Raw genomic sequence first — 13,135 nt, 5'->3', positions numbered from 1 at the left:
CTCCCTTCGAATACTGTATCAAGTGCCCACTTAAAAAAAAATTGAGGGCCTACACAGCAGCACATGTGAATCACGAGTGACACATATGAAACTTTCTGCAGGATTCTGGTCCTGTCTCCATCTCAGGACCTGTGATCTATTTTGGTTAAACATCAAAACAGAGACAGAACGCAATCACTCTTATAAATATGGACTCTCTTTCGAAACAAAAAGCTCAGCTAAAGTTTATGCGTGCTCAGCAGGGGCCAAGACTGTACGTGTAAACTCAACTTGGCACCACACAGCTGCACGTCACTGCGCATTCAGGACAAGTGGCATGGGGCAGCTACCTGGACAGCAAAAGACCGATGCTGCTGGGCTCTGATGGACTCATAATATCCAGACTCACGCCGTCATTTCTGCGTTGCCAAGGCAACTATTTTGCAGCAAGACAACGCTGACAGTGCTGTCACACACTATCGACAGACGGTCCATAAAACTGCTACAGCAAACAGTCAGAATGGTCAGTGGTGCTCTACCCAAACCCAAAAGGTCATTGGTTGAAGCTCCCTTGAAGCAACTTTTGAGTGTGCAACTCAAGTGCAAAACTGAAATGTGAGACAAGGGATTGCTGCGTGGGAGAAAATGAGCTATCTCAGACTAGACTTCAGATGCTTTATAAAACGGTCTTGGGCTGTTTAACTTGTAAGGCCAGAATTTATTGTCCAGCCTTCTGTTTTTGATTTTTAGAATAGAATAGAATAGAATCCCCACAGTGTAGAAACAGGCCCTTCGGCCCAACAAGTCCACACCGACCCTCCAAAGAGTATCTCACCCAAGCCCATTCCCTATTGTCATAGCAAAAAGTATTGTTTTGCGTGCTAACCAGACAAATCAAACATTAAGTACGTACGTCAGGGTAATAGAACAGAATGCAGAATATAGTGCTACAGCTACAGCGACAGTGCAGAGAAAGATCAGCTCTAATATAGTAGAGACCTGTTCAGTAAGTCTGATAATAGAGAGAAGGAAGCTGTTCTTACAACTGTTGGGACATGTTTACAAACTTTTGTGTCTTCTGCTTGATGGAAGAGAGTATAACTGGGATGGGAGGAGTCTTTAATTACATTGGCTGCTTTCCCAAGACAGTGGGAAGTGTAGACAGAGTCAATGGAAGGAAGGCTGGTTTGCACAAGTCTGGATACAATAGTGGGCTTTCTCAGACTACTATGTTCTCTTTGGTGATAATGCTCTCAGGATTTCAACCTAGCAATGGCAATGGAATGATGTCCTATGTCTAATTTCAATGTGGATTGGAAAGGAAAGTGAAAGTGTGAATTTACTAATGCACCTTACTACTGCCCTTGAATTACAGGTGGAAGAACATGCAACTTTGAAAGGTGCTGTCCAGGAAGCCTTGCTGCACTGTTCTGTAGTCACAATGCCCTGGTAATGGGGGCAGCTTATGAGACTGGAGGCAGCCTGTTTTGTCCTGGATGAAGCCATGTTTCTTGAGTGTTGTTGGAGCTGCAAACACCAAAGCCCACTGACAGTACTCTATCACACTCTGGACTTGTGCCTTTTTTCCCCTTGATGTGGGCATCACTGGCTAGGCCATTATTTAATGCCAAACTCTAACTGCCCTGGAGGTGGTGCTAATAAGCTGCCCATTTGAACAGCTGCAGTCCTTGGTATGTAGGCACATCCACATTTCGACCCAGTGACACCAAAGGAATGGTAATATATTTCCAAGACAGGATGCTGTGTTGACGGTGGTCCCACATATCTGCTGCCCTTTTCCACAGGTAACTGTGGTCCTGGGTTTCGAGGGTGCTGTCTCAAAAATCTTGGTGAATTTCTTCAGTGCACCTTACCAGATAGCAGAGACTGTTACTACTGAGCGTTGGTTATGGAGGGAGCAAATGTCTGTTGAGATGGTGCCAATAAAGCTGACTCCTTTGTCCTGGATGGTGTCAAGTTTCTTGAATGTGGTTGGAGCTGAACTCACCCACGCAAGAGAGTAGTATTCCACCATTCTCCTGACTTACGTCTTGTAGCTGATGGATAGTCTTTGGGGATTCAGAAGCTACAGTCACCACAGAATATAAAATGTTTCATCTGCAGTCACCATGGCATTTTTGAGATAGTCCAGTTAGGTTTTTTGGTGGCCTCAGAATGCTTAAGGAAGGGGACACCCCAATTGATAAATCACCAAATGTTATGCTTTCTGATGTCAGAGGTGATTATTTCCAGGCACAAAAGATATTTTGTCAAGCCTTGCTGCATACAAGCACAAACCGTTCCACATCAGAGAAATTGCAAATGAGACTAAACACTGAATAATTATCAGGAGCAAACTCTTCTATTTCCTTGAGTGAATGTATAAGACCAATTCACATTATTTGAAATTGCCAAAAAAAATTAAGCAGTCATTTAACTCATTTCTTTTGTGGGATCTTGCTCCCTGGGTCACCAGCATTATTTTTTTACCGGGATGGCGACCCTCAGGTTAATTATGGCAGCTTTACCATACACTTTAAAAATAATTTATGGGGTTCTGGAATGTTCTAAAAATGTGAAAGGAAGTAATACACAATAATTTCTTTTCTTTCACGCAAACTATAATTACATAAGACCAATGTATATCTTTTGAGTTCTTCCATTTCAATTTGAAATCCCAGTGCTGCTAATATGAAACATTTGGGATGCAAATGCTTATCTTGTGTTTAGCAAAGGCTGCAAATGAAAACAAACTCACATCAGTGGAGCACACTACATACACGCACACATGTATAAGTAGTAAGATCCACCAAAATCTGAAATGGAGATAACAATTTTTCCACTTTACATAAGGTGCTGAATTAAACAGAGAGCACCACAACCCCATCTCCGCGGGTTCCATCTCTAGTTTCCCACATGCAGTGGGCAAAGCAACAAACATACATCAGCCATTACTTTTTAATCAGCTCAGTGAAAGGACCAGTTACATTAATTGCAAAGTAATCAAACTTCTATCAGTCACAGTACATTAGCTTCACCCTGATTCTAACAGCTCAATGCTGGACAGGAAATGAGCAAATATCATAACCATTCTTGATCACTGCCGACTGAACCCAGCTGGAAAGTGCCACCACGGGAGAGTGGAGCAACATGGTCAGCTGTGATGCCTTCAGCAGTGGAACAGCTTGTCCACATGAGGCTACCTGGACCCACACACACCATGTTGGTAGTGTGCAGTGGTGCAGAATCTGATCTGTTCACTCATTCCAAAATTCAGAATTACATCATGACTGACACACAGCCTTTCAAATTCCCTTTCCCCATGCTCACCATTTACCCATACCCTTTGATACGCTTAAACAACAAATTCTTAGCCTAAGCCACTTTATCAGTCACTTTAGGCGCAGAAATCAGAGAGCTCAGTCAAAGAAAACTAAGCCTTGCCAAATAATGCAACCATATGCATGGAGGTGGGAATATTGAAGGTGTTGTCTGGAATATTGTAACCCAGAGCTTCCCAAAATCTCTCCCAGTGAAACCTCATCTTGAAAACTTCAAACTTTATGAGCCATCAGAGAAAGTCTTATTTGGAGGTGAAGTATAACAATTGTCAAGTAACGGAAGGTTTCAGGGGTTGAGTATGAGGAGAGCTGAAAAAGAGACACGATTTCTCGAGAGAGAGAAAAAAAAATCTACGGACACAGGCTTTTTCTCACAGGTCGGCGCAACATCGAGGGCTGAAGGGCCTGTAAGGCACTGTAACATTCAATGTTCTATGTTCAAAATGTTCTGCAGCAGCAACCGGGTCTCACAGAGCAGTCCATTAGGCCACACCTAGCAGCTGAATAAAATCATGAAGATTTAATGAGGCTTCGCAGACATCGGAAAGCAGACTTAGCTGCACATCAGCCACTTCTGCCTCCAAGTTAGTGACCTCAGTAGGGGAGGGGAGGGGGTCGGGGACTCAGGTTGGGAAATCCTGCTGTAAGCCCAACACCTTCAGAAGAGAAGGGAGTAAATAGAGAGATGTTTTGAAGCATCCTTTTGTAACCAACTGATTTTAGATTTTACTGGTCCTCGGATGCTGTCTGAACTGCTGTGCTTTTCCAGCACCACTCTAATCTAAACCCTTAGATTTAGTCATGTCAGCCTACCTCTTTGGCAGTGTTCACTTGTCCAACATCGATGGTTAAACTGATCATTGAATACCGTCTGGGGACAGTTGCTTTTCCCTCTCAAGGCACCTGGACACACGTCACCGCACTCTCTGTCGTCTTTATTGGACTTTATGTAATTGTCCTCCACTGAGTCCAGAATCTTCGACCAGTCAAGGGTGGAGAGGTAGCAGAGCTCTGGGTTTTTCTCAATCCTCACTGCACCCCGGGTGATGTTCACCAGGTTGTACAGACCAATCTCTTTGAAATGCAGCATCTCAAAGATCACCAGAGCATAGTTGAAGAAAAGCCTTGTCCCACGGATCACAGTCAAGTTCGGGAAGAGATCTTTCAAGCTCTCCAGGCCATAGACGCGGAAAAGGAGCAGGTACTCTGTGATCATTGTGAGCTCTGGGAAGCTCAGACCACGAAAATCCTCGGTTTTGGTGCCAAACATCAGCAGGATCTGCAGATTTCCCTCGATGACGGTGCAGTTTCTCAGCTGCTGCAAGTGTGTAATGTTGTTTCGAATGTCTATGCTTTGACAAACTGTGGAGGAAAAGAAGAGGGGAGAAGGTCAATGCTTATGGCAATGTGAAACAATGCACAGCATAAAACCATTGTTTCATACACAATAAAAAAAATCAACAACTCATATTAAATCTGAGGTTCTACTCCTTCAAGAAATTTCTACAGAAATTTACGATGGGAAAATAGGGAATTAGAATTAACAAAATAAAGCGTTCTATTGCCAACAGTTGACAGAGCAGGCAAAATTAATCTGGTTTGCTTCTGCGCTGGTGTTGCTAACCATGTTTGAGAGGAAAATTACCGATCAAAGCAGCTACAACTAAAAATATTCTTTTTAAAACATACTTTCAACACAAGCAATTTTCACTGACATAGCACATTTAACATAGGTGAATGTGCCAAGGAGCTTCACAAAAGCAATTATTAACAAAATGCAATACCAAGTCACATCAGCAAATTCAATATCGGTGTCTAAAGGTTTAGGCAGAGGTATGTCTTAAGGAGCACCATGAATGAGGTGAGAGTGGACGACAGGTTTCGGAAGAAGATTACAGAGCAAGGTCCAGGCAGCTAAAAGCACAGATACCCATGATAGAAGTACTTAAAATCGAGGAAAAGGGAAGTTTTGCTGAACAAAGAGACCCTGGAGTGCAGGTTCATAGCTCCTTGAAAGTGGAGTCACAGGTAGATAGGATAGTGAAGAAGGCGTTTGGTACACTTGTATTCAATTCTCTGACCAAAAAAGACAGGAGTTGGGAAGTCATGTTGTGGCCATACTGGACATTGGTTAGATCATTTTTAGTATACTGTGTACAATTCTGGTCTCCCTGCTTTAGGAAGGATGTTGTGAAACTTGAAAGGGTTCAGAAAAGATTTACAAGGATGTTGCCAGGGTTGGAGGGTTTGAGCTATAGGGAGAGGTTGAACAGGCTGGGGCTGTTTTCCCTGGAGCATCGGAGGCTGAGGGGTGACCTCAGAGGTTTATAAAATCATGAGGGGCATGAACAGGATAAATAGACAAGGTCTTTTCCCAGAGGTAGGGGAGTCTAAAATTAGAGGGCATAGATTTGAGCTGAAAGGGGAAAGATTTAAAGGGGACCCAAGGGCAACTTTTCATGCAGACGAAGTGCTGGAGGCTGGTACAAAAAAGGCATCTGGATAGATATATAAATAGGAAGGGTTTAGAGGGATATGAACCAAATAGGGAGAAAGAGGAATTGGGAGAGAGAGAGAGAGAGAGAGAGAGAGAGAGAGAGAGAGAGAGAGAGAGAGAGAGAGAGAGAGAGAGAGAGAGAGAGAGAGAGGGGGAGAGAGAGAGAGGGGGAGAGAGAGAGGGAGAGGGAGAGAGAGAGCGCAGTTGGACATGTGGCTACAGGGATGGTGCAGGAGGGAGGGATTCAGATACCTGAATAATTTGGGGTCATTCTGAGGTAGGTGGGACCTCTACAAACGAGATGGTCTGCACCTGAACCAGAGGGGTATCAATAGCCTGGGGGGAATATTTGTTAATGCTCTTCGGGAGAGTTTAAACTAATTCAGCAGGGGAGATGGGAACCCAAATTGTAGCTCCATTGTACAGGAGGTTGAGAGTAGTGAGGTCATAAATAAGGTTTCAAGATCGCAGGAGTGTATCGGAAGGCAGTTTGAAGTGTGCTTACTTCAACACCATGAATATTTGGAATAAGGTGGGTGAACTTGCAGCATGGGTTGGTACCAGGGGCTTCGATATTGTGGGGATTTCAGAGACATGGATAGAGCAGGGATAGGAATGGTTGTTGCAGGTTCCAGGGTTTAGATGTTTCAGTAAGAACAGGGAAGGTGATAAGGGGGGGGGGGGGTGGAACATGTGGCATTGTTAGTCAAGGACAGTATTACAGTTGCAGAAAGAACAATTGATGAGGACTCGTCCACTGAGGTAGTATGGGCTGAGATTAGAAACTAGAAAAGAGAGGTCAACCTTTTTGGTGTTTTCTGTAGGCGTCCGAAAAGCTCCAGAGATGTAGAAGAAAGGATTGCAAAGATGATTCTGGATAGGAGCAAGAGTGACAGGGTACTTGTTATGGGGGCCTTTAACATTCCAAATATTGACTGGAAACCCTCCAGTTCAAGTACTTTAGATGGGTCAGTTTTCGTCCAATGTGTGCAGGAGGGTTTCCTGACACAGGATGTAGATAAGCCAGCAAAAGGCAAGGCCACACTGGATTTGGTACTGGGTAATGAACATGGCCAGGTGTTAGATTTGGAGGTAGGTGAGCACTTTGGTGATAGTGACAACAATTCAGTTGAGTTTATTTTAGTGATGGAAAGGGATAGATACATACTACAGAGCAAAAGTTAAAGCTGGGGGAAAGGCAATTATGATGCGATTAGGCAAGATTTAAGATGCACAGGATGGGAAAGGAAACTGCAGGGGATGAGCACAATTGAAATGTGGAGCTTGTTCAATGAACAGCTCCTGCATGTCCATGATAAGTATGTACCTGTCAGGCAGGGAAGAAGGTGGTCAAGCGAGGGAGCGTGGTTTACGAAACAAGTTGAATCTTTTGTCAAGAGGAAGGAGGAGGTTTATGTAAAGATGAGATTTGCAGGCTCAGTTAGGGCACAGGTTAACCAGGAAGGACCTAAAGAGAGAGCTAAGAGGAGCCAGGAGTGGACATGAGAAGTCTTTGGCATTTAGGATCAAGGAAAACCCTAAAGCTTTCTATGTCAGGAATAAAAGAATCTCCAGAGTAAGATTAGGTGAAAGTGAGGACTGCAGATGCTGGAGATTAGAGTTGAATGCTGGAAAGCAGAGCAAGTCAGGCAGCATCCGAGGAGCAGGAAAGTTGACGTTTTGAGCAAAAGCCCTTCATCAGGGAGAGTAAGAATTAGGGCCAGTCAAGGATAGTAGTGGGAAATTGTGTGAGGAGTCCAAGGAGAGAGGAGAGACACTAAATGAATATTTTTCGTCAGTATTCACACAGGAAAAAAAACAATGTTGTCAAGGAGAATACTGAGATAAAAGCTATTAGACAAAACAAGAATAAGTTCATTAAGTGTTCTCTATTTTCACATTTTCCAGAATTGCTAAGTCCCTGGATCGGATGGGATTTATCCTAGGATTTTCCAGGAAGCTAGGGAGGAGACTGCAGATCCTTTGGCTTTGATCTTAATGTCGTCATTGATGACATGAAGAATGCCAGAAGACTGGAAGATAGCAAATATTGTTCCCTTGTGCAAGAAGGGGAGTAGAGACAACCCTGGTAATTATAGACCAGTGACTCTTACTTCAGTTGTGGGTAAAGTGTTGAAAAGGATCGTAAGAGATTGGGTTTATAATCATCTAGAGAGAGGAATAATTTCATTAGGGATACTCAACAATTTTGTGAAGGGTAGTTCATGCCTCCCAAAACGTATTGAGTTCTTTGAGAAGGTGACCAAACAGGTGAATGAGGGTAAAACGGTTGACGTGGTGTATATGGATTTCAGTACGGCGTTTGATAAGGTTTACTATGGTAGGCTATTGCACAAAATATGGAGACATGGGACTAAGGGTGATTTGGGGGTTTGGATCAGTAGTTGGCTCACTGAAAGTAGCCAGAGAATGATAGTTGATGGGAAATGTTCATCCTGGAGTTCAGTTACTAGTGGGGTACCATCAGGATCTGTTTTGGGTCCTCTGTTATCTGACATTTATGTAAATAACTTGGATTAGAGCATAGTAGGATGGGTTAGAAAATTTGCGGATGACACTAAAGTCTATCGAGTTGTGGACAGTGCAGAAGGATGTTGCAGGTTACATAGATAAGCTGCAGAGCTGGCAAATGGTGTTTAATTCGGAAAAGTGCAAGGTGATTCACTTTGGAAGGAGTAACAGGAAAACAGAGCACTGGGCTAATGGTATGATTCCTGGTAGTGTAGATGAGCAGAGAGATCTGTGTGTTCAGGTGCACAGATCCCTGAAAGTTGCCACCCAGGTTGATAGGGTTGTTAAGGCGGCTTACGGTGTGTTAGCTTTTATTGGTAGAGGGATCGAGTTTTGGAGCCATGAGGTCATGTTGGAGCTGTACAAAACTCTGGTGCGACTGCATTTGGGAGTATGGCATACAGTTCTGGTCATCGCATTATAGGAAGGATTTGGAAGCATTGGAAAGGGTGCAGAGGAGATTTACCAGGATGTTGCCTGGTAGGGAAGGAGGGTCTTATGAGGAAAGGCTGAGGGACAGAGGCTGTTTTCGTTAGACAGAAGGTTGAGAGGTGATTTCATAGAGATATACAAAATAATCAGAGGGTTAGGTGGGGGGGGGGGGGGGGAAACAGATAGAGCTTTTTGACTTGGATGGTGATGGCTAGCACAAGGCGTCATTGGATAAATATCTGGATGAAAATAGAACAGTGTAGGTTAGATGGGCTCCAGATTGGTTTCATAAGTCGGTGCAGCATCGAGGGCTGAAGGGCCCATACTGCGCTGTAATATTCTACGTTCTAAATGCTGGCAAATGCAATTAGATTTATTTCAGATATCTGGTCAGCATGGAAGATTGGGATCAAAAGGTCTGTTTCTATGTTGTATATCTACATGACTCTATGAGGAAGAGTTGAGGAATGTGAAGAGTTTAGAATGAAGTTATAGAATGAAGGAGGGGCAAAGTCTTGAAGGGATTTGAAAATAAGGTCTGCAAACGAAAGGTTTAAGCATTGCCGGATCGGAAGCTACTCTAGTCAGTAAGCACAAGGAGTGATGAATAAACAGAACTTGCTGTGATTTAAGAAATGGTCAGCAGGGATTTGGATGAGCTTGTTAACTCAAGCAGCATGGTGAAAAACTGGCCAAGAAAGCATTGGCTTGGAGATGTCAGAGGTACAATTTCAGAATTATAAACACTCCAAGATGTCTTGTGTGTAAGCTTCTCCATGGTGGCTGAGTAAAAAGCAAGACAGATAGATTTGGGGAACTTCACAATCTTTAAAAAGTACATGAATGAGCATGTTAAGAATCATAACATTCAAGGATATGGGCCTAATGCTGGAAAGTGAGACTAGTGTAGATCAAATGCAGCTTTGGCAGTATGGACTTGATGGGCCGAAGCGCCTCTTCTGTATTGTATTTCCATTCACAGTATTTCCTGTGACTACAGGATACCTCAAACATCTTGCCAACCAATGTTTAAAAGGGTAGTCACCACTATAATATAGGTTGTCACAGCAACCAATTTATGTGTAGCAGCCCCTGCAAACAGCAATATGATAATGACCAGACAATCAAATCGGTGATGTTGATCAGTCAGAGTGCCACCGCAGAATGCCCTCTGTTCTCTGTCACAACAGGTCCATGAAATTTTTTAGGAACATGAGAGAGAACAGATTGGGCCACAATTCAAGGTCCCATCTGCAAAACACCAATTCCAACAGTACTGTACACCCTCAGCATTTGCAGAACACGTCAGTGTTGACTTTGGTGCTGAAGCCCCACTGTGGGTCTTGACCTCGGATCCTTGTGACTCAGGGGAAGCATTACCTTTTCAAGGCAGCAGGTAGCAAAGTTGCCATCATCCTACTGGACCACAGAGTTACTCTTTCATTCGAGGAAAAGATGATGAGTGGTGAGTTTGACCCGACGGTCACCACACCTCAGACAAGGGCAAGGTTCAAAAGGTGTGACCTTCATGGGAACCTCAGCCAGTGTCAGAATTGAACCCATGCTGTTGGCATCATTCTGCATCACAAACCAGCCAACACACGTAAATAACAGCTCTGTCAATCTACTCCTTTTTTTCCCAATTCTCATAACCGCCCCCCACTTCAAAAACACCTCCTCAAAATTCATCTTTGCAACTCAGCATTTATCCTTTCCTCTGCTATATTAGTACTAATTAGGCTCAAGCATCTCCTGATATTTACTGAGAGTGATGTTGTATAACTGCATATTGTTCCTAATTTTGTACCAAATATAGAGATCTGTATCAGGTCAGCTCAAAAGTAGCACCTTCACTCATCCCTGAATTCAAATCCCACTGCAGAGATTTGCTCATACAATCTAAGGCAATACCACAATGCAGTACTGAGGGAGGGCTACATTGTCAAAAGTGCCACTTTCAGTTTACAGGTTAAAATAATTGCTCATGGAGCTATGAAAACCAATGACAGTATGAATAATTCACCCAACATTTTGACTGACATTTATCATTAAATCCCTAGTGTGTGGAAGCAGGACATTCGGCCCATCGGGTCCACACCGACTTCCACCCACATTCTACCCCTGTAACCTTACTAAAACCTGGTGAATTGGTTATTTACATCACTAGGATTGGCCGAATCTTGCATGCAATTTGGCAGCCACAAACCAAACAATATTACACATCAAAAAGTGATTTATTGCCATGATATGTTCTAGGATACGCAAGGACATGAATGACACCATAAAAAATTCACAGGCAATCTAAGTTTAAACATAAATGTCCAATCCATGATCCACAGCTGGGCCAGATGGCTGAAAACTATTAAAACATTTCTGTGTGTACAACACAGTTAATCACTTGAACCAACTAGCTCATATGGAAGTAATGACTTGCTGTACACAGGAGGCCATTCAGCCAAACAAGTCTACGATAGATTTTTTTTAAGATTATGTTCCCTACAGTGTGGAAACAGGCCCTTCGGCCCAACCAGTCCACACCTACCCTCTAAGAGTAACCCAGCCAGACCCATTTCCCTCTGTCTAATGAACCATCACTATGGGCAATTTACCAGGGCCAATTCACCTGACCTGCACATCTTTGGACTGTAGGAGGAAACCGGAGCACCCGGAGGAAACCCATGCAGACAGGGGGAGAATGTGCAAACTCCACACAGACAGTCACCTGGGGCTGGAATCGAACCTCAGACCCTGGTGCTGTGAGGCAGCAGTGCTTTCTCTAATGAGCAAGCCTCAATGGAGGTCTCAATCTCCCACTCTTTTATGTATAATTAAATTCTACAATTTAGTTCCTCCAAGACCTGTCCATGCTATCATCACTGCATCTCTAAAACATGCATTTGTATAGCAGCCTTTGACACAGTTTTAAAAATAGATGCCAGCAGATTCACAGCCATGTTATCGGTCACACTGGTAATTTTCCTCACTGCGACCGAAACTAAGTTATAGTTAATGAGAAGAATGTGGGTTAAGCAGATGCTCGAAGTCAAAAAGACAAGCTGAAAATTCAGGAAACACTCAGCATGCATAGAAGAAGAAAAGAAGGGCTAATACTTCATGTCAATGATCTTTCATCATAAGCAGGAGAGATATTACAGATGATATGTATCAACTAAACTAACTTGGGAGTGATACACTACAGAATGCCAAATGGAGGGAATGTGACAGCTTTCTCCAAGACAGAGCACATTCCTGCTCCAGGTCAGGTCTAGAAACTGTCTCAATCTGTAAAACTGAAGAGTCTATAAATCAATCAAAGTTCCTCATATTTTGTATGGGGTGTGGGGGGGAAGTTAGTCAGGTGGGGATTAGATCATATTTTTAAGAAGTTACATCAACTGAATTTAAAGTTTCCTGAACTCTTTCTCCCATGCGTCACAGATTCTAACTTGTCAACTGCAGAAAATCTCTCAGCTTTCAAAACCGGTGCTTGATTTTTACTGAACATATGTTGAACCTATTTCCCTGTCAAAAGTCCCAATAATATTAAAGGGTGGAAGGAAAGGTAGATGGAGTCAGAAAAGCATGTTAGAGAAATCCCCCAGTAACTGACAAAGTGAAAAATGTAACCCCAGTAAGAGAGAGGAGTCAAAGGCCATTTTTCCCCACAAAGCAAATGAATTTGCCTCTGGACAACTAAAAATAAACACACTCGTGATTAAATGCTAAACATTCAGAGTCACAATGCTCTGGCCACTGTGATAGCGGGGAAGGATGAATGGGTCGGTTGGTCTGTCCCTGCCTATCAATTTCACATGTTCAAATCAAAGTTGGAGAGGAGCAGACCTCTCCATATCCTGCCCAACATTCCTGCTTCAGCCAGCTCAATTAAAAGAAAAACAAGTTAACTAGTCATTTATCTCACGGCCAAGTCTGGCGTCTTGTTTTAAATGAATAGCTGCAGCGATTACTCTAATGCAAACACAATGCAAATACTATTTATTAAGTCAATCAAAAACCAGGACACTGATTATGTCACAGATGTGCTCAGGTGACCCAGACAGATCCGTGTGCGTCAAACTAAGGCACAGATGCAAATTGATAAGTGATCTCATCAACAGCTCAGAGAGCTGTGACAGGGTCCTCAGAGTAAACTTGCCGGTGTATTTGTTACAGCTTTAATTTGTTTACTCAAGGATTACATGGTCATGGCTCAGCAGTCACATCTGTCTTTTATTCCATCCTTCAGAAACCATTAAAGAGATGCACAAGTAGTTAATAAGATACATTATCCAGTTGTAACAGGGCAATGATTTTGGAAATCGGTGCATGAGTTTTATTTATTAATAAATTAGAA

The 13,135-nt window shown here is 43.0% G+C and overlaps 1 protein-coding gene across 1 annotated transcript in view; it reads right to left on the bottom strand.

Annotated features, from left to right (window-relative positions):
- LOC140494751 (insulin receptor-like) overlaps window positions 1–13,135 on the bottom strand; it is a 260,114-nt gene that overhangs the window by 212,928 nt on the left and 34,051 nt on the right. The window contains exon 2 of the mRNA XM_072594310.1: window positions 4,134–4,682. Coding sequence (XP_072450411.1) covers window positions 4,134–4,682 — 549 coding nt within the window. The remainder of the gene's footprint in view (window positions 1–4,133; window positions 4,683–13,135) is intronic.

Source organism: Chiloscyllium punctatum, chromosome 24, assembly GCF_047496795.1.
Source record: "Chiloscyllium punctatum isolate Juve2018m chromosome 24, sChiPun1.3, whole genome shotgun sequence".
Classification (NCBI taxonomy): domain Eukaryota; kingdom Metazoa; phylum Chordata; class Chondrichthyes; order Orectolobiformes; family Hemiscylliidae; genus Chiloscyllium; species Chiloscyllium punctatum.
This window is presented reverse-complemented; position numbering and strand designations above follow the sequence as displayed.